Below are 20,540 nucleotides of genomic sequence, written 5' to 3' on the forward strand. Positions count from 1 at the left end.
CACAGTGGCTATGACATAATAGCTGCCTACTGTCCCACTCCAAGCTCACAACACACAGCCCACCAGCACTGAACAGAATCAAATATCACTTCCGGGGCTGACAGTGGTAGAAAGGTAGTGATGTGAGGTGCCGGCTCTGTCCAACATAACATTACAGTCCACGTAAACAAGGGCTTGGTTCAAGTAGACTTTCTCAACAAAGCAATGACAATCATCCCCCCTTTGACATGAACAAGGGAGACGTAATGTCATTCTTTCAAAGGGTGAGAATCCAGAACCAACAACAACAGCCAGCTCGAGCTTTGTTGAAGTCACAAAGAAAGTTGGAACAGGGACATTGTTCCTTACTCAGTCTCCTGATGCTTACAGTTCGAGAAATTGTCGGGGTCAAAGAATCTAGTTCACAAACTGCGATTTGAGAAAAGTTCCCAATTATATATATACCGTCATGTTCCAGTTCAGATCATCTGGTCTCTGGACAGGCAGTTCTCTGGATTCATCACCGTATCAGACTTGCAATCTCAGAACCAGCATTGGGCATTCAGGTACGTACTTGCTTACTTACACAAAGCCAACTTCAACGACCAAACCACAGTCAAAATGACAGGCACACACACCACCTACACCGTTACGTGCCCCAGTGCTCGTAAGACCAGGACAGCTGAGACTTGGCAGTGCTGTTTCTGCTATCAAAACAACACGACTGGCACTCACTCTTCGTGCACTGGCCTCTCCTGTGGGCATATAAAGTGCTCGGACTGCAACACCACCACAACCATCTACGTGCCCTAATAAGCTGAGCTCTGGCTGTGGTGGAAGCTGAGAGGTGAAACTTGAATCTATACGACTGAAGCTGCAAACTTCAAGTCGTTGTCTTTTTCTCTTCTGATTAGGTAAGATGTAGTAACAATCTCTCATCCTTGATCATTCAGTAGGACTCCATTTCTTTCTATCTAATAATATTCTTAAGTAAAAAAACCTCTTCTATGATAATTTTTTCTAACTTCCGTTTGAGCGACAGAGCTTCTGTCTAATTGGCGTATGAATCTCACTACGCCGATTGAATGAGTACTAGGTGAGGTGGTGATGACCCATTGGACACCAAATGCAATTTAAACAACAACAAATGACTTTATTTTATTTATATGTTTCATCGGAAGCCGGTGATTCCTGTCGGAGCCCTTTAGCTATGATGCACGACTCCAGAATGTGGCCTAAATACCTAGTCATCTGAGAGCTCGTTCTCGCGCTGGAGTTTGATGCCCCATCGAATCCTCGAAACGACTTACTATTCTAGGGTTAGGGTCTTCTTACTTCCGTTCTTTCCGCTTAAATCCGGCAGAGCTCACAAACAACGGGCGCGGGGCTACTCAAAGCTTCCTCGAGAGCTTGGACCAATCCCTCCTCCACGTTAGCTAAGCAGCCCAACACCGCAGTGCTGGTGGTCAAGACGTCACCAAACTTGCCGCCTCCAACCTTCCATCGACGGCTCTCAAAAGCCACTTCACATCGCCCCGCCAATCTCTCATCATTTTTTTCCGTCCTGTTCGACATCGAGAATCCGAAGCAACACCGCCATGTCGTTCACTCTAACGCTCCGCGCAGGCCCCGCCCGCCTAGCGTCGCGGCTGCCGCAGATCGTGAAAACCTCCACCACCAGCCCTTCGACCGCAATCCGCGCCTTCCACAACGCAACGCCTAAGAATGCCTTCTTCACGGCGCGCACAGCGTCGCTCGCCGCTCGCACAAACACAAAGACATCAAGCAGTAGCAACGTGCTGGCGCGCGTGAAAGGCGCCGCGCGCAGCTACCAACAGCAGGCGTACGCAGACCCGGCGGCGCGGCGCGGCGAGCTGATCCGCAAGCTGGTTGTCGGCGGCGCCATCTTCGGCGGCACGCTGGTGGCGGTTAACGTCATGTTCAACCGTGAGACGCGCGAAGACGGCGGCATGCCGCTGTTCGAGCGCCAGTACCTCAACAACACGTTCCTGCACACGGGCCTCGGCGTCGGCATCATCGGCGTGTCGGCCTACCGCATGGTCACGTCGGGCTTCGTCTACCGCCTGATGGCCACTAACCCCTGGGCCATTGGCATTGGCGGCATTGCCCTCAGCATTGGCAGCATGATTGCCACGCGGTCCATTGACCCCGACAAGTAGGTGCTTCTTTTTTGTTCCTCTTTGGCGCAGCTCGGGATGGCGGGGTTTGCTTCCCGATTTGTATCCCTGATAATATGTCTTGCTAACATTTCCCTCTTTCAGCTATGTTCCCAAGTATGCCTTCTGGACGGCCTTCAACGTGACCCAAGCCGCCATTGTCGCCCCCCTCATGGCGATGGCTGCTCCCGCTCTTCTCGCTCGCGCCGGCCTGTACACGGTCGCCATGATGGGCGCTATCTCATTCGTTGGTGCCACCGCCAAGCAGGAGAAGTACCTTTACATTGGTGGTCCTCTGCTCGCTGGTGCCGCAATCGTTGCCGTGTCTGGCTTCGCGCCTCTGATTATCCCGGCCACGGCCATCCGCACCCTGGCCCTTACCGAGAACCTCTGGTTGTATGGTGGTCTCGCCGTGTTTGGCGGCTTCACGCTCTACGACGTGCAGAAGGTATTGCACCATGCTCGCCTCGCGGAGCGCGGACTGATCAAGAGGGATCCCGTGAACGAGAGCATCAGCCTTGAGCTGGACTTTCTGAACATCTGGGTTCGCATGGTGCAGATCTTGATGATGCAGCAAAGGAGGAAGTAGAGATAAAGATGGTGAGGGGCGAGATACAGGGTAGGAATATTGCACAACAAGATTAGGAATTTGGGGGGGCAAGTAGCCCGGTGCGAGCAGCAGCAGATGACTTGGTACAAGGACCTCTCTACTCAATGGTTTCGGCGCACATATGACCCACTAACCGGCGTTTGTAGAGTCAAAGCGAAGTGTGGGGATATGTGCAATGGGTTTTCCTTGTAATAAATAAAAAAAACTGGGTGCCCTGTGTTGAAAGATCTAAAAATACAAAAAAAAAACTCCTATAACACCAATACAGCGGTCATTTTTCATCCCATCATCAAAGTTCGACTGTCTCTTGACGCCATTAGAGCTCTCGTCCCACCCGTACCTCCCCATAGATATGTGTTGGACAAATGTACAATGCGCGGAGCGGAGCTTTACTTCAGCTCCGGGAACGGTCGAGTAAAATGGCTCGGGCACTCGTAGCCCATGGGGTTTCTATCCAGGTACAGCTGGTGGTATTCTTCGGCATCCCACCTACATTAAAGAATATCAGCGCGCCACTCAATACATAGTTCTGAATCAATTCCAGGCTGCGTGGGATCAACAAAATCACTTACCATTCCTTTGCCGGCAGTATCTCGGTCACGACGCGGCCGCTCCACCACTGCTCGTCGACGCTCTTGGTAATGTCCCGCGCGATCGTCTCTTGCTCAGGCGAGTGGAAGAAGATGCCGCTGCGGTACTGCGGGCCCCGGTCTGGCCCCTGCTGGTCTACCGTCGTCGGGTCGTGCATGCGGTAGAAGAACTCGAGCAGCTGTGAGTAGCTGAGCTGCGTCGGGTCGTAGATGAGCTGCGTGGCTTCAGCGTCTGGTCGGCACACAAAAGTCAGCATTTTGTTTCCTTTTTACAGGGGGGTTGTTTTCTTGGGGGAGGGAATGGGCGCAAGCACGACACGTACGGCCAGTGTTGCCTCCGCACACGGCGCGATACGACGGGTTCGCCACGTCGCCGCCAATATAGCCGACGCGTGCGTCGTACAGGCCGCTGTCGGCGAACTTCTTGCGGAAAGCGTGCTCGACGCCCCAGAAGCAGCCGGCCGCGACCGTCGCTTTCTCGGCGCCCTCGGGGATGGGGGTGGCCGTGGGCGAGCCGCCCGAAGAGGAAGACACGCCGGACATGGTCGCTGAGAACGTAAATGGTCGAATGAGGCGGGTGAGGAAGGACGAGAGGTTCTTTGCAGAGGCCATGCGCAAAATGTTGGTATTTAGAACCTCTCGAGCTTTTTGCGCTGATATGGTATTTTATGACGAGCGCTGCTGCGGAGTGGGGTCGCTGTGGGTTTTGTAGTCGTTTTCGCGATCACGACATGCAGGGGCGATGGCGGAGGAAGGGGCAGGGTGGACTGGATGAAGGTTGAGATGCTCCTTCTGATGTATTGGGAACAGTGGATAGTGGCAATGAAATAGATTGAGCTTTGCCCCTGAGACGGGGGTTATATAGATATATGCGTAGCCGGCGCACTGGATGTTACAGGCGGACTGAGCTTCGTGCCGATTCCAAAGCACAGAGGCGAAGCTCTGTTGATCGGTCCTCCATTTTGGCGGCTTTGACAAATCCCTGGCCAATGGCACGCCCCCTCCCTCAGCCCTGAGCTACAGGGCCGGCCGATGATTCCAAATGCCACCAGCATGGACTAAGCCCCACTAGCGGCTGCGGTGCGGGGTGTTAGTAGTCTAGGCAATTTCAAGCTCCAGGAGCCGAACCTTACCATCAACTCAACCTGCAAGTCTCCTTTCTGCGAGTTCTTTTTCCCAAAACAGTTATGTGATTACAGTCCCTACTAAAATGGACCGAGGCTGTCGTTTTATGTGAGAGCAGTCTCATGATTACATATCTGACTGGCAACGTTTTCTAGCGGAAGGCTCCATTGTTTGCTCCCCTCCGACAGTCCCCGATGGTTTCCAACGACGTCATAACCAGCACCACATTTTGGAAACGATGTTTTCAGGCAAATAAATGGCAAGGATTGCCTCGCGATTTTTTTTTTGTCGTCTACGTCAGCAAAATCCTCGCGTTTGTGCACTTGTCAAATCCGCTATGAGCAGCGCCGCCCTAATCCCGAGATTACACGCCCGCCCGGCATCCCACCACCGCGGCACACGCAAGGGCCCTAAGCTAAGGCTCCGCTGGAGCCGGCTGCCGACGGGAGGCGTCCTAGGGTCTAATCGCATCCTCCCACGGCCTCTGCTGCTACACCTGCTCCCGTGTTCTCAATCTTGAATTACCGACATTCACGTTCAGCGCCGCTAACTACCTGCGCATATCGGAACGAGAAATGAAGGCCCACAGGCCGAACGCCGGGTCTCTACCTCCACGATTGCGCCATAGCGGGGAGTCGTACGTTGAACGCTAAGGGTGTTGCTTGGTTCAGGGGCAGGATCATAACAGAAAGGTAAAGCAATAGTTTCTATCTAGGCAAGTAGGCATGCCCTAACTATCGAGCCAAGTCCATAAAGAAAATCGATATAGCTCATGTATGTTCGTTGCGCCGGAGAAACTCGCTGAGGCCTATTCCGGCCCACCTTCAGCTACCGCAAAAGAAAAGCGCCGTGTCAGTGAAACATGCAGAGATTGCCCCTATAGCCCCGGAAAGAGAACAATACAAGGAGATGAAAAGGCTAGCGTTGAGAGTCATTATTGGAGAGAAGAACCCGAAAATTACAGAAACATGTTCCTGCTGTCGGCGTCCTTCTTGGTCTCGCCCGGCGCCGTGTAGTCGATGCCGCTCAGGCTGGTCAGGTCCTTCTCGAACGTGGCCTGGATCTTGGTGATGTGCAGCAGCTGCTCAAGATCCAGCTTGGCGCCGTCAAAGGCAGCCAGGCTCTCCGCGGCCTTGATGGCGTTCTTAATTTGGCGGCCGTTGAGGTCGTGGTTAGCCAGGATGGCGAGGCCCTTCTCGTTGATGTCGACTCCGCCGGGGACCATCTTGCAGAAGTTGCGCCAGATCTGCATCCGCGACTCGACGCTGAGGTCCGTGTAGCGGATGGGGATGTGGATCCGCGACTTGAAGGCGTCGTCAAAGGTCGTCACGCGGTTGGTCGTCAGGAACAGGATGCCGCCGTAGTACTCGAGAACCCGCAGGAAAACGCTGACCATGGCGTTGCGGTGCAGGTCGTGCAGCGACCGCCGCTCCAGAAACACGTCGGCCTCGTCAATCAAGAGCACAGCCCGCCACGTCGCCGTCATATCCATAATGCGCGTCAACTGGTGGTCCAGGTCCGTGGAGGAGGTGCCAACTGAACAAGATACCGGTTAGCGCCAAGCAGAGAGCATGCGGTTTGTCAGGGGGGATAGACTTACGGTCTCCAGACGACACCATGTACAGCGGCCGCTTCACATATTCAGCCACACACTCGGCCGTCAGGGTCTTGCCCACGCCAGGCGGGCCGTGCAGCACGCAGACTAGCCCCTGGCCTTTACCCTTCACGATGTCGTCGAAAGTGTCGCGCTTCTGCGCGTGGGTGGAGACCAGCGCGCGAACCGTCTTCTTGACCGCCGGGTCGAGGACCAGATCATCAAAGCAAGTCGTGTTCCACTCGATGGGGAACAGTTCGTCGACGAAGAACTCGAGGAAGCGCTTCACGGTGAAGGAGTAGCCGCGGACCGTGGCGTTGGTCAGCATTGCATCTTCGTCCGACAGCTTGTCGTAGGTGCGCTCCTCGCCCGCGAAGCTGAGGCCGTTGTTGCTGCTGTGGTGCCGCCGGCGAGACCTCTCCCACCTTGTGGTCTCGTCCTTGCTCATCTCCTTAACGGTAAAAGAGTCGTTGGGGTCCAGCCGGTGGTACGTCTTGCAGTCAATCATGACGCGGCCCGACACATTATACCGTGCGTAGCCGTTGGGGGTGGCCTTTAGGGCGATGCCGTTGTATGACAGGTAATGCTGACCGAGGTACGTTTCGAACTTCCTCCCGCGCGCCAGGAGCTCCTCGCGGACTTCGGCGGCATCTTCGTGTAGATCCAGCGGCATGGTGCTGAGCTGGCTCAGCTCCCGGGTGCCCTGGTACTTCGGGATGAACATCTCCAGCCGGCGAGTGCCCAGCCTCTCGCCGTCAAAATCGACGTACTTTGTCCTCATACCAAAGCCTGGAAGATCACTCTCATCGTACCACGAGTCGGTGACGCGAAGGGCGCGGCTCTGGTTGAGCACCTTGCAGTGCACAATGGTCTTGGGAGGGAAGAGGGTCCAGATCTTGTCGTAGGAGATGGCCTTGAGCTCGTTGGCGATGCATTTTTGGTAGGCAGCAATGTCTTGTTCGAAGTGCGACTTGATCCAGCTAATGAGCAGCTTGAGCTGAGCGAGCGACTCTTCGTCTGACTCGAAGCGTTTGAGGCCTTCGGTCTCGATCTCCTGCCGGAAGTAGAAGAGGGGGTGATAGGGCGCTTCGATCTGGACATCGTCCACGTCGATAGGATCGCCAGGGTAGTTCCCAATGAGGTCCTTGAGCAGCTGCCTGAGGGGTTGCGGGTTGACGTAAAGGCGAGTCGTCTCGAGTTCTTTGTCTGAATTAAAGTGCCTGACCATGCAGAAGGCATACAGCCGCCACCAGTCCTTTTGCTTGGGTTTCTCGACATCGTCTTTGCGTTCCTCGAAGTACTTTTCGTCTTTGGCGTCGAACCTCCTGTCGAGATGCTTAATCTCACACTTCATGGTGGTGGTGTCCTGAGGCTCAGCCTCTTCTCCGGCACCCTCGGTCTTGGTTTCGGGAGACGACTTCTCGCTATCTGACGGCGTCTCTTGTTCCGACGCATCCGCCTTCTTGACGTCGTCGCCATTCACGACCTTCTTCCCCACCGCATCTTCCTCGTCTGTGGCGTGGCCGTTGGTGACGGTCACCACCATCTCCTTCGACACCACGCGATCCCCACTGGGGATCTCATCCGAGATAAGCCCAGGTGCCATGGCGAAGAACTATAGAGGCGGAAAATGAAAGAGTTACGGTGAAGGGAACGAGGATAAAGGCGAGGGAAATTGAGCCCAAATGGTAGGGGATGGGTTGTAGCTCGCAGAGGGTTAAAACGGGAAAGGCTATGTGTTAAATACCTTGTTGAGTTTGGAAGCCTTGTCTCCCATGCTAGGTTTGCACGAGATAAGCCGATCCCGAAACGTTCCATGACAAAGTCACACACAGCCTAGTCACAAGTAGAGCAGAGCAGAGCAAAGCTGCAGGCGGACTGTTCATCGTGTAAACGGGGCTATCATTGCCACTGCCCCCTCGTCATTGCCTGCCCATGGCAAAAATGGCCAATCGGGAGTTAGACGTCGAGACAAGCGGACGCGAGCCGCCGCCATGTCCTAGTCGAAACTCCAGGCAGCAAAGCGACCGACCCACAGCGAAAGTGCTACTGCAGCGCACTCGCTCGCGCCTTTCGCATTATTGGTAGATTACGTGTCTGGAAACGCCAGCGAATTGGAAACGTGCGGATCGTCGTCGAGAACCCGGCCGGCACCCTGTGACTCGTTGCCAGAGACTGTACACGTGTAGGCCTCTGGGCCGCAGCCTGGGATCGAGCCTGCTGTCGATCCACCTGAGGCTGAAGTTGTGGTCGGCCAGAGCCAGCCCGCCCACGCAGCAGAGAAAGGCAGAAGCTCCGCCCTGGCAGGGTTGCCCAAAAATCAGCCTTACAGCGCCTGGGCGTCGCTTTTAGCGGCCCCACACGAACGTTGAGGGGTGCTGCCGCCTAAGGTAGGGAGCCCAAACTTTACGGTAGGCGACAAAGATCATGGAATATGAATGGTACCTACCTATCTTTCACTCCGACCATGGGATCTAGAAGCTCTGTATCAGCGCTGTTATCGTGACACTTCTCCTGTTTCGGATGTAGAAAAAGGCGTCCCTTTTGACTTGGGAGGCCCGATATTTCCACATGCTACTACGTTGGTAATTAACCGCGTCAAGTAATTATCCGCTTGGCGACCAGGTGTCTGGTACAACCGCAGTCAGTTCTCAGCCTGCTCAGTAAGAGAAATCACACTCAAGCAGAAAGAAGTGGGACCGATAGCAACTAACACTCGAGTCAAGTTTCCCACTGCCGCCTGGTCCAGTGAATTTGGTGAAGAGAGGGTACCCATGTAAAGGAAACAAATCGTCAAGTTCAATTTGCCGTGTTGATCTGGAACGCCACCCACTGGTCCATGTGTAAACCTCAAACCTTTTCTGGGCCCAAGTCAACTAGGCCAAAAGCGGAACACCCCGGCTGCGGAATATGCAGATTGAGGCTGGGGCTACTCGGGAAGCCCTAGAAAAAAGCTCCGATGAAGGCCCTGTCGACGAGACATAGTCTTGTGTTGTTTGCGAATAAACGGTAATAATTTGAATGTCGAGTGTCTCTGGTTTACACGGGCGAAAAAAGCGCTTTCGGCATGTTCCGTAGCTAGGATGTTCCGCTTTTAGCCTGGTTGACTTGGTCGTTGCCTAAAGTTTAACAAATAAAATATATCTCAAATTTAAGAATACACTCCTTTGATCGAAATTTGCGATTTAATTAGTGGTTTAATTAGTATTTACTCATTGTAAGAGACACCAAGAAGAAATACTCCCGCTTTCAAAACACTCTTGCATGTTAGCATCATGTTGGAAGCCATGAAGTAAGTATCCAACATTTTCAAGCATTCTGTTAGCAACCTACAGAGTTTGATTTCATGTTTTCGGCACAACGATTTCCGTCGACTATTACATGAAGTTTATGACCCCGGAACCGGCCAATCGAGACGTCTGCCCTGGTTAAGTCGTCATAATCATAGGGAACTCTTCGCTTCTAGCAAGACTTCGTCTCGCCACTTGACCTCAATGTCCCGAGGCTCCTTGTTTTTCCAATTCACCAGCAGCACTCTGTCGTAATCTCCGCCCTTTCCAGACTCCTGCAGCTCTGGCCCAGGGTCATCAAGCCCGAGCAACCTGCTCCCGAGGCGGGCCTTTACCAGCGGCTGTGGGCAAATCACCTTTTCAGCCCACGGGATATGCGCCGTCGGATGCACGTGGAGCGGCGAGGGCCGATCAGGCGGCGTTGTCGGCGTTTGTCGAAGGAAGGTCACCAGTGCGCTTCTCTGCCTCTCGAGATGGGCGGTCACATCGGCGGCGCTGGCGCCCGCAGGTGCCAGGCTTTTGTCATTTAGAAACTGGGATAGTAAGTGGAGCAGGTAAAACTGCGGTGGGTACAGCAAGACGTTGCCCGCCTTGGCCTTGGCGAGCCACACGTCAGGGCGGTCGAACGTAGCCGTCGTGTGCTCAATTCCGCCATCGTGGGTTGGCGTCTGGATCACAGACTCGTGCTCTGGAGCGCCCAAGATGCTGGAGTTGGCCGATAGTGGTAGCATGTACAAGTACATTTGGGTGGAGAACCTTTTGACCATGGAACCTGGCGTGACCCATCGCGTGAATGGGATTAGGTTGTCTGTGTTTCGTGTTAGCTGAACACAGAAGACAGACATGAAAGTGACTAGCACATACCTAGATCTGGCGCACCTCCTTGACTTTCTAGCCACTCGATGAATTTAATCTTGTTGTCGTGGGTTTCTCGCCTTCCCTCTTCTCTGGCCGCGTCAGGAAGATGGAGGAGAGCCTGATTGTTGAGGCTGCCGCTACGGCTTTGGTCTGCTGCCAGAGGGCGCGCGAGTAGAATTCCAGACTCCTCGAACGTCTCGCGGACCGCGGCCAGCCGATACGCCGTGCCGTCCTGGAATTCTTTGGTGCTTTCGTCCACTGCTCCAAGGAGCGTACCCTCGTGGAACGTCGACAGGTTACCACCGGGAAACACGTGAGCCGAGGCAAACGAGCTAGACGTTTCGACACGTTTCAAAAGCAAGACTTGGTTGGTGGGTGAGACGAGAATGACGCTGATAAACACGTCCTTGGTCAGTCACTAAGCGGTCCAAGTCAAGCGACTGAAAAGAAAAGACAGTCGTTTTGTGGTTCGAGAGTGAAGGCTGCGGGGTAAGTGGATTCTCACCTTGCCGCCAACCTGAGCCGCTTTGGGGTCTTCTTCACCGAGGAAGGCCGCTGTTCCAAGTCTTTGATCATCTCGGAGCTGTTCTGGCCGCCGTATGAATAGCTTCGCGAAACTGAAAATCGGCGGGCGCCCGTACGGACGGTTCGCAACGGAAATGGACGTAGGATTTTAATTGTAACGGTCTGCCTTGTAAACGGCAGGAGGGAAGGCCACGGCATTGGTTGACTAAGAATTGTCTCTGATAAGCTATCCTGAGCAATGGGCCGTCGCGCACTTCTTAGCTGCCAAACAACGCGTCAAGAAACACCAGGTTCTGAGCCGAGGATCATGCTTCGTGCACGTGCAAGTCAGAGTGGGTTACGGGTGATCGGCAACAGCAGTTCGCATGGAACGTCGGCTAGCGATGTGGGTCGCGCCAATCAATGGACGCTAAGAGGATCCATAGAATCACTGCCAGCACCGCGTTGGCGGGAATGTCTCAGCGCTTACATAGACCGTAGACCCACATCATCGATTCGGATTCACTGGAAGAGAAGGTGAGTATGATTGTACAGTATCCATATACAAAGAAAACACACGCCAAATGTAGTAATGCAACACTCTAAACTCACTGTCACTGCTAGTCCCAGAACTAACCTAACGCTAACAAGATTTAAATCTTCGGGACTCCAAAGTTCCACCATAGCTTAAAAAGAATGATCAAAAACGCTTCCTTTCCTGGCCATGGAGATTGACTCTCCAGAGACAGCAAATACTTTTGCTCTCGCACCACCGCTTGACGTCGCCTGGCGCCACCTCGCCGTCGAACCCGACGCGGTCCAACTGGCCCAAGTTGAGCCACGCCGTGAGATCCTCTAGAATGACGGGGTCGTACATGAGCATCTTCTCATGCCATGACGGGTTTTCCGGGTCTGTGGCTCGCGGCGCCGTCGTCACTGCCTTGCTGATGTAGCGGAACAGCAACTTTTGTTGCCCAGTCGGGGTGTCTACGAGAAGTGACATATCCGCTTCCTCGTCAATCGAGACATCCACGTCTGGCGGAGATGAGAACATTCGTGGCTCATCAGGCAAAGACATGGGCGACGATGCGAAGGGATCATCTTCCCCCTCCTTTTTCGATTCAGAATCCGCAATCTCCAGACCTAGAGGCGGGCCAACCACTTTATGACGTTTTGGGGTCGATAAAACTGGCGCCGCTGACGGTGGCGCTGTTGGAATAAGTTCGGCGGCCGCAGTTGCCTTTGGCTTGCTGGCCTCAACTGACGATACTGTTGCGTCTTTTCTAGGCCTCCCGCGACGCTTCGCTTCCGCTACAGGTAGCCCAGTTGCAGGCACAGCGGCTACGCTAGAATCCTTCCTCGGCCGTCCTCTAGGTCGAGTTGGCGAAAGCCCTGGTTCTGCGGGCTCACTCACCAGGCTAGTCTTGTTCTTACTCGACCAACACCGATCTAGAAGCTCAATCATTGCCGCCCGCTTCTTTATTGCCTTGAAGCCATACGATGCGACTTCCTTTGCGAGTTTGGCATCCGTGAATAACTCAAACTTTGGGCGCGTGGGCCCGTCAGGTTGATCTTTCGAGGAACTCTTCGGCTGAGAGTGTTCGAGAAGTTGATTGTGTTCCTGATTGCTTGGCGGTGGATCAAAGTCAAGATCGACAATGGAAATTGGTTCAATTCCACCAAAAGGCTTCTCGGGGAGTGGTTCACTGGCTATATTCCACAGATCCCTGGAGCTGTCTTGCGTGTAGAAAAAGTGTGACATTGGGGGCGGGGACACGGTGAGATCTACTGCAGCCGAGCCAGAGGATGGACGACGGGCGTGAGGCTTAGGGGATTGCTTCTTTTGCGTCCTCTGCGCCTTCTGCGTCGTCCCAGCCCGGCTGCTAGGTGATTTTCTAGGAGACTTCGGAGACTTGGCTTCAAACGTGCGGCCTCTGGGAAGCGCTGGGGAGTCGGTCAGGTCAAAGAACTCCATATCGACGAGGCTTCCGTCCTCGCCCCGAGCTCCCGCTTCCCAGAGCTTGTTCCTCGCTTTCTTGGGGGCCGCGACGTTACTGCGCACAGGACTCAGGCTACGTGCAAACGGATCGCCGTCGGGTTGGTTTGATGCCTTCATGGCCTCGTGCAGGGCGCGGAGCAGTTCGGGGTCCTCCTCCGTCGTCAGCTGACTCGCAGTTCCAAAGACAAAGTCTTGTTTAGCAACCTGGCTGAGGGCGCTTTTCGGCGAAAGCAGAACTTGCGTCACTAGCCCGGCCTTTTTCTTCGACACCTTGGGGTTTGCTGGCTTCTTTGACAACTTCGTGTTTTTGCCTGGCTGCCTATTTGCGACAGCCGTCTTCGCACTGCCGGCGCCAATATTCCCAAGAAGCGAACTTGACTTCGATTTTTCTGCAGATGGGGGCCTGTCGCTCTCCTCAACCACTCTGTAGGCAGCAGTCGCCAGGTCTGTAATTGTGCGCGGCTTCTTCTTGGGCGCCTTTGGTCTTGTCGGCAATGGCTGCAGCGTCCTGGACTTATCTGTTGTGGAGGATACCATCTCGACCAACTTCCTTTTCCCCAGAACGTCGTTGGTCACCGGGGCGCCCGCCGTCTCGCCAAGCTGCCGCTCTTCCTTGCGGCCATACGTGTCATGAAGATTCTTGAAGTTGCCTAACTGGGAAGTTTTGTCGGCGTGAATGCCTGGCGCGGCCGGGGAATAAAGCTCGTTGGTCGGCGAAGAGGGAATATACGTAGGTGTTGCGCTAGGTGGAGGTGTCCAGTCCGTTCGTCTTCTCATAGCCGGCTCCAGGGCCAAAGGTTCGTCCTCAATGCCAGACTTCGGGGTAGACTTTGTTGGAGGAGGCTGAGGGTTGAAATGCTTGCTGACTCTCTCACTCCTCTTTCTCGGCGCCTTCTCGCTCGCTGCGGGCTTCGTGACTTTGCCTTTTGGTAGCACAGTCTGTCCACTAGCGATTGTCTTGCTTGGTCTTGATTTCTTCCCAGGTGCCTTCCCGGGCACAACAGATGCGTTTGTAGGCGCGCTTCCAAAGACGAGAGCAGGCCTTTTAGTCTCCAAGCTGGATTCGTCCTTCCTTTTCCCTCTTGTCGTTACTTCCTGCCGCCTTTTCGGGTTCGCCCCACTCGGTGTTGTTGCGGTCGCAACCGTCGGAGACAGCTCAATCACAACCTTGGCAGTTGGCCGGACTGAACTCGTAGAGCGACGATTCACCGTGTTATGGACATCGGGGAGACTCTCTCCCTCCACCCGCGAAAATCGGAAGAGCTCGGCAGCAGTGAAGGTCCGTATTGCGTCCACAGGGATTGGCGCGGCATTGCTTCCACTGCGCAGCGCGCTCTTTTCAGCCGGTTTTGCGAGAAGATCGTAAATCGAGGGAAACTCAGGCGAGGATGAAATGACCACGATCGACTCATCGCGCGCCGTTCGAACGTGAGCGGGCGACGAAAGCGGGAGACTGCCGGACGCCATTTTTGACCTGGTCGGGGGAGAGCGACGCAGGCCGTAAAACCATGGCACTCCCGGGCGCAAAATTGTGGTACGCAACAGTTTAGTGGTGGGAGGCGAGCAGGTATTTGGAACGTTTAGGCGTGTTAACCATTGAGGGGCAACGCGCATCGAACAGGTCAACAAACTAAAGAGAAAGGGACAAAACAACAAGACTCACGATTGGCGCAAGAGCGGGCTGAGTTTGGGGCTAGTTGCATCGCGAACGGCTCGCGGCATCAGCTGACAGGGCACATGCCTTAGCACTGCCCCACCGACAACTTTGCCGAATGAGGAGATGGTCTGTGCGCAGAGCCCACAGTTGGGGCTCCCACCAAATCCGCCAAAATCGTCGAAATTCAGAATTGCCTGAATTTTGCAAAGTGACCGCCCTCCGACACCGACAACCGAACCTAAACCAGTCACTTAGCAGCACTCATTACCAGCCGCAAAGATGGAGAACGACCGTGGTGACATCGTGGACCTGTAGGCAGAAATCTCCCCCGATTTGGGAAATTTGCAAGGCGAGGAAACGGCGTGCTAATCTGTGGATGCCCCTCCAGTTACGTCCCCCGCAAGTGCTCTGCCACGAACCGCATCATCAAGTCCAAGGACCACGGCTCTTGCCAGATCACAATCGCCAAGGTCGACGAGAACGGCCGTGCCATCCAGGGCGAGAACATTATCTATGCTCTATCCGGCTTCGTGCGGGCTATGGGCGAGAGCGACGATGCTCTGAACAGACTGGCACAGCGGGACGGGCTCCTCAAGAGCGTCTGGAACCCCCAGAGATAAATTGGGCTGTCGAGGGTGTTCACGGAGGTGGTGGTACGTTTACGATGCCTACTGTCACGTCACGCCAATGTTCGCTTGCTGATTGAGAGGCAGATATGCATTATTCTAGCTCGCCGTCTCGAGACGAGACTGAGACGAGCGACTGGCGAACGGCGGAATGACGGCAGGGCAACGGATCATGAGCTTCTTCTTTTTCTCGGAGATTCGTCTTTGTCGATAGCTCAATGGCGTCAAATGGGCATTTGTCTCTCGGTAAAGAAAAACAATTGGCGCCCCGCCATCCTACAACTACTACACTTCTTAACCCCTCCGATTTCCATACATGTTCCCATTGCCCCGACCATTGTGCGTACGTGACCGCCGCCGGCTAGAAAAGGCTTCCCTTATCTATATCCTCGATATGGGAAGTCTGGGGCTACGTCGATAGTTCCCATGCCGTAGATCAATGTTGTCCTTGAAAGGCTGTAAGGGGAAAGTGTCTCCCTTGTGGTACAGATACGGGACTTACATTCTCACGCTCTCCTATCTTCTTTGCTCCTGCCTGCCCGCACCGAATTTGCATGGCTACCCACATTCTCGGATTTGCTTCAATCAGACAATCTGCGAGACAGGCTTTTCCACAGTTGGCCGGGGCCTGCTTTCTGAGATATACGTCTATGCTCTGCTAATCGACCTATTACTGTCTCGAGATACTTTTTTCTTTCGCGCTCTTGTGGTTTTGCTGAGCTGTATCCGTAGATCCGTCTCACTTCAAGTTTTCACCCTGACACAAGCACTAGTTATTGCATGGTGGCGCTGAACACCCCTGGAACGGACTGCGGAACGGGGGCTCGATTGTTGAAATCCATGACGCGCATGCAGATCGCTCGATCAGCTGCTAAAACGCGTTGGCTGGCAATCGCAAGGGACAATTCTGCACCAGCCAATGGAACAAACAGCAATCACCAGACCTTTAATAGTTGTAATCTTTTCTGTTTCACTTCTTCCGTCAATGTTCCGTGTTGTCCTTGCCGTGAGGAAACGCCCATCCGTCTCGCTGTTAACTGTGCCATCCAATCCTCTTTTTCTCCATCCTTTCTGTACACAGCACATGTCAACAATGGCGCCCGACAAGCTGGCCAAGCGCAAGGCGCAGGCCAACGGTGAGGATGCCGCATCTGGAAAGAAACACAAGACCGCATTAGGCTCCTCATCGACAGATCCCGACCTCTCGACCAACCCTCTCCGGACGCCGCACCCATCGTACCATGATTCCGAGGAACACGGCATCGTACTTCGAAAGTTCTACCCATCCGAAATGTCCAATGCACGCGCTCGCGCATACAACTCAAATGAACTACCAAGGCCCATCGAGCTCCTCAACTCGGCTCTCGCCACATCGGCTGTCGCGCGCGAGAAGGTCAAAGTCGGGAATGCCGTTGTGCACTGGTTCAAAATGGACCTTCGCACCAGAGATAATCGCGCGCTCTACATGGCGAGCGAGAAGGCCCGGGAAGCCGGTGTCCCGTTGATTGGACTGTACATCATCAGCCCACAGGACTTCGAGGCACACCTGACAGCGCCAGTACGAGTCGACTTCATGTTACGGACACTGGAGATCCTGCGGAGGGATCTGGCACAACTGGACATACCCCTATGGGTAGAGACGGTGGATAATCGAAGCCACGTCGTAAATAGAGTCATGGACTTGATGGGCGAATGGGGCGCAAGTCATCTGTTCGCTAACATCGAATACGAAGTAGACGAGTTGCGGCGCGAGGCGAAGCTCGTCCGGCTCTTCGCACAAAAGGGTTTGGTCATTGAGGTTGCCCATGACGCGTGTATAGTACCTCCTGGACTGTTGAAGAGTGGCAGCGGGGGTCAATATGCCGTTTACAGCCCCTGGTTTCGAAGCTGGGTCCGTTATCTCCATGACCACCTCGAGTTGCTAGAGTTGTTAGACCCGCCAGGACGGAACCCGGAATCGGCAAGAACGACTTTCGCAAAACTGTTCGACTGCGATATCCCGCCAGCTCCAGAGAACAAGAAGCTCGGAGAGGAAGAGGCACAGAGATTGGAGGCGCTTTGGCCGGCAGGAGAACACGAGGCAATGAGGAGGTTGACCAAATTCTGCGAAGAAGATATTGGAACCTATAAGGAGAACCGCAACATGCCGTTTATTTCCGGGACGTCAAATCTTTCTGTCCATTTTGCGAGCGGGACTCTCAGCGCAAGGACGGCCGTTCGCGCAGCACGGGACTCCAACAACACTAAGAAGCTGGACGGCGGCAATCCGGGGATTCAGACCTGGATCAGCGAGGTCGCGTGGAGGGACTTTTATAAACACGTCTTGGTGCACTGGCCATATGTTTGGTAGTACCCCTGACTCCGAACCCCTGAATCCCCATGCTGACTTCAGCCCCCAGCATGAACAAGCCCTTCAAGCCCGAATATTCCAACATCGAGTGGTCGTATAACGGCGAACATTTCGACGCATGGAAAGAGGGCCGCACCGGCTTTCCAATTGTCGATGCCGCAATGCGGCAACTTCGCAGCATTGGGTGGATGCACAACCGGTGCAGAATGATTGTTGCCTCATTCTTGTCCAAGGACCTGCTGCTCGACTGGCGCATGGGCGAGCGCTACTTTATGGAGCATCTGATAGATGGCGACTTCGCAAGCAATAATGGTGGATGGGGCTTTGCAGCCTCCGTTGGCGTGGATCCGCAGCCGTACTTTCGCATCTTCAACCCACTGCTGCAAAGCGAGAAGTTCGATCCCGACGGAGAGTACATTCGCAAGTGGGTGCCAGAACTAAAGGGTGTCAAGGGCAAAGCGATTCACGATCCGTACGATCGAGGTGCAGGCAACCAGGCGGGAAAGGCCGGTTATCCGAAACATATCGTCGAGCATAAGGGGGCGAGGGAGCGGGCTCTGGCGGCATACAAGAGTGGCGTCGAGAGAGACAAGTAAGGCGCGTGACTACCAACCTAGAAAGGGACAGCTGAAGAAGCCTCGCAAGGTTTCTCGGTGAAGACTCGGTACTTAGGCAAGCGCGTCAGTTATTTTTGAGTGACTCCTTCTGGTTCGGTGCTCCGAAGAGCCAAAGATCAGAGTCGCACCTTCCTACTAGACTTATATTCTTTCGCGCTATCAGCACTTACCTCCCTTACGTACTTGGCCCGCCTTTTTTGATGCCTTCTACGCACTAATTTCTTTTGGTTCTTCTTTCTGTCGTTTGGGAAAATTCGCCTTCAATCTTGGCCGCTGCAATACTCGGTGCGATCGACCGCCCGCGCGCCCACGATCTCGTCCCTCCTTCCAACTACGACACTGTGGCACGAACGTTTTTCTCCATCACGCCGCCCAGAACCGTCCACCGTCTTCATTGTGTTTTATCTAGATTATCTCCTCCCAGCGTTTCTCGCGCCGCACGCCAATAACTAGTCACGGAAAATGGGTTCTGAACACACCCCGGCCCTGTATTTCAAGCAGGAGTCATCTGTTACTACAGACAATGCCTCTCAAATTTCAGCCCTCTCTCGAACGACAGATAGAGTCCCCGATTCTCAAAGCTCAGGTTTCCCCTCTCAAAAGGCAGACCTCTACTCTCCGCTGCCGCTGAGAGAGCTCGATTCTCGTTGGACAAAATTCATTTCTCAAGCGTTCAATTCTCAGAGCAAGCCCCGAATATGACTCTAGAACAGGCTCGTCTGTTGAAAGAGCAAGATGCTCTCGAAAAGGTGGATGATGCTGTCATGGGCGAGTATCGTGCTCGCACGCAACAAGGCGCCCATACCAACGTGAAGGTGGATGGTCAACTCACCACCCAATCAATTACGGATACATCAGCGTCTATCCCCGCCATCCATCGCATCAAGACGGAATTTATTGGGCAGCCCAATTTAATATCGATACCTTTGGCACCTGCACCCATCTCAATGTCAATTCCATCGGCCTCCATCCCCTCAATCCGTTACACCGAGGGGGTTGACGGGCTACCCAGTTTGATGTCAATACCAGCGGCACCTGCGCCCGCGCATTCCACTAACCAAAATGAACACAAGAGAACGGTGCGCATCATTCCCGGCTAGCTATCACCCATTCGCCGTTCACACTCTGGTTATTTGCACCCCTCTGGCTTGGATGGCTGACCTTCATCGTTCCAGAACTTGTCTTCAAATGCGCCGAACCAACCACGTCAAAAGTCTGGTCGTGCTCGGCGTGGCCGAGAACCCGAGACAGTCAAATACGAAAGCAAGCGTGCTCTAGTCAAGGCACATTTCAATGAAGTGGAAAATGTGGTGGACTTCACCATCTCTATTTATCCCAAGCGTATTCGCAGCTGGTCGTCTGACAGCGCCGAAAACCATGTCTTCCGCCGTCTATCAACGATAGGATTTTGCGTCAAACCCGAGGAACGCCGCGGATTCCTGCACAGGTTCTTGCAGAGAGGCCAATTCCAAAACTATTCATTGGATGACGATGGTTTTACAACGAATTACTCAGTACGAGTGACCTGGGATTGGGAGGCGGACATGTATTAGTTGACCAGAGAATTGCTCATGTCCGACGAATTGGGACGGTTTTTGTTGGCAACGAGACTCAGAGTAAGAATGTATTAATATTGCTATTGATATGATGCCCTCGCCGAATCAAAGAGCGGCGTGCCACTCCCAGAACAGTACAGGACCTTTTTGTGATTTGGATGCGCAATAGCTTCTCAGGCCCGTTGAATCCTCACTTCCGAACCACCCTACGTTCCAGCGTTGTGTCTTTACGGAAGCGCAACATGAAATATTAACAAGGATTTAATGCAATCTGCTGTTGGTTGATGGGGTTACATTACATGTGCGCTGGAATGAGGCCATTGTGTGGTTTGCTTCCGACCCGCCACGGAGCTTAACCCCATGGGCCACGGACTCAAATCCATTCTGCCAATCCGGCTCAGTTCCAGGCTCCAGCCAGCCGCGCCGTCTTCCAGCTTCGTGTCTGCACTCACAGTCTCATGGTTGCTGGGGCTTGCCTGTAGCGATCTGTAGTAAAAGCTCAAACTACGGTAATTGTCATTTACCATTCTTGGGATTTGATCTTTGTCAACGTGAGCTGGGCAATGGTTCATTGTAGGAAAGAAACCTTCATATCGTGGCCCCTTTGGCACTTCTGAAGATAGACTGCATGGAATAAGAGTAGATGCTCCAAGTTGAGGACAAATACCCGTCTCGGCTATCCTTAATCATGTAAGATTTCCACTTCTCCGCAGCCCCCGTGTAGCTGCCCTTTGCATACCTTACCTTAACAGAGTCTTTTAACCTAGCCATAAGTATTTGCTAGGACATTTGCGATGTCTAATTTCTTGGCGGCCCTTTCGTGGTACTTGACTCCAGTTTTACTGGTGAGAGAACTCTCCGATTGGATAATACCGCAATGGCCCGCATTAAATACCCATGTCTATACGAGAGGACACATAACGTTAAGATAACTTCCGAGTGCGTTCGGAGGTTGCTGGGTAAATATGGGCACGTTTTATACGGGGTTCAAGGTTGTAACCCCTTGAT

At 53.7% G+C, this 20,540-nt stretch overlaps 7 protein-coding genes across 7 annotated transcripts; 3 read left to right on the plus strand and 4 right to left on the minus strand.

Moving 5' to 3' along the window:
- Nucleotides 1-1,577: 1,577 nt before the first annotated feature.
- Nucleotides 1,578-2,745, plus strand: B0T26DRAFT_737591 (inhibitor of apoptosis-promoting Bax1-domain-containing protein; the record flags this gene model as incomplete). Its single annotated transcript, XM_060443473.1, has 2 exons — nt 1,578-2,155; nt 2,262-2,745. 2 exons carry the CDS (start codon nt 1,578-1,580, stop codon nt 2,743-2,745), a joined length of 1,062 nt encoding a protein of 353 aa, XP_060304053.1.
- A 410-nt stretch (nt 2,746-3,155) lies between these two features.
- On the minus strand, nt 3,156-3,899 carry B0T26DRAFT_671353 (peptide methionine sulfoxide reductase MsrA; the record flags this gene model as incomplete). Its single annotated transcript, XM_060439310.1, has 3 exons — nt 3,156-3,255; nt 3,339-3,588; nt 3,680-3,899. 3 exons carry the CDS (start codon nt 3,897-3,899, stop codon nt 3,156-3,158), a joined length of 570 nt encoding a protein of 189 aa, XP_060304054.1.
- Nucleotides 3,900-5,220: 1,321 nt separating this feature from the next.
- On the minus strand, nt 5,221-7,922 carry B0T26DRAFT_97621 (P-loop containing nucleoside triphosphate hydrolase protein). Its single transcript, XM_060448178.1, has 2 exons — nt 6,082-7,922; nt 5,221-6,017 (listed from the first exon to the last, which is right to left on the minus strand). The coding sequence occupies exons 1-2, from the start codon at nt 7,679-7,681 to the stop codon at nt 5,440-5,442; spliced, it is 2,178 nt and encodes a 725-aa protein (XP_060304055.1). The 5' UTR covers nt 7,682-7,922; the 3' UTR covers nt 5,221-5,439.
- Nucleotides 7,923-9,241: 1,319 nt separating this feature from the next.
- B0T26DRAFT_691046 (uncharacterized protein) lies at nt 9,242-11,252 on the minus strand. Its single transcript, XM_060441105.1, has 3 exons — nt 10,729-11,252; nt 10,230-10,615; nt 9,242-10,173 (listed from the first exon to the last, which is right to left on the minus strand). The coding sequence occupies exons 1-3, from the start codon at nt 10,944-10,946 to the stop codon at nt 9,518-9,520; spliced, it is 1,260 nt and encodes a 419-aa protein (XP_060304056.1). The 5' UTR covers nt 10,947-11,252; the 3' UTR covers nt 9,242-9,517.
- Nucleotides 11,230-14,501, minus strand: B0T26DRAFT_691048 (uncharacterized protein). The gene has a single exon (XM_060441106.1). The coding sequence runs from the start codon at nt 14,338-14,340 to the stop codon at nt 11,428-11,430; it is 2,913 nt and encodes a 970-aa protein (XP_060304057.1). The 5' UTR covers nt 14,341-14,501; the 3' UTR covers nt 11,230-11,427.
- Nucleotides 14,502-14,662: 161 nt separating this feature from the next.
- Nucleotides 14,663-15,003, plus strand: B0T26DRAFT_633637 (40S ribosomal protein S21; the record flags this gene model as incomplete). The annotated part of the gene is made up of 2 exons (XM_060436554.1): nt 14,663-14,694; nt 14,772-15,003. 2 exons carry the CDS (start codon nt 14,663-14,665, stop codon nt 15,001-15,003), a joined length of 264 nt encoding a protein of 87 aa, XP_060304058.1.
- Nucleotides 15,004-16,093: 1,090 nt separating this feature from the next.
- Nucleotides 16,094-17,955, plus strand: B0T26DRAFT_632613 (DNA photolyase, FAD-binding/Cryptochrome; the record flags this gene model as incomplete). The annotated part of the gene is made up of 2 exons (XM_060436458.1): nt 16,094-17,355; nt 17,409-17,955. 2 exons carry the CDS (start codon nt 16,094-16,096, stop codon nt 17,953-17,955), a joined length of 1,809 nt encoding a protein of 602 aa, XP_060304059.1.
- Between the last annotated feature and the right edge of the window lie 2,585 nt (nt 17,956-20,540).

The sequence above is a fragment of the Lasiosphaeria miniovina genome (genome assembly GCF_030549165.1).
Source record: "Lasiosphaeria miniovina strain SMH2392-1A chromosome Unknown B0T26scaffold_1, whole genome shotgun sequence".
Lineage (NCBI taxonomy): Eukaryota > Fungi > Ascomycota > Sordariomycetes > Sordariales > Lasiosphaeriaceae > Lasiosphaeria > Lasiosphaeria miniovina.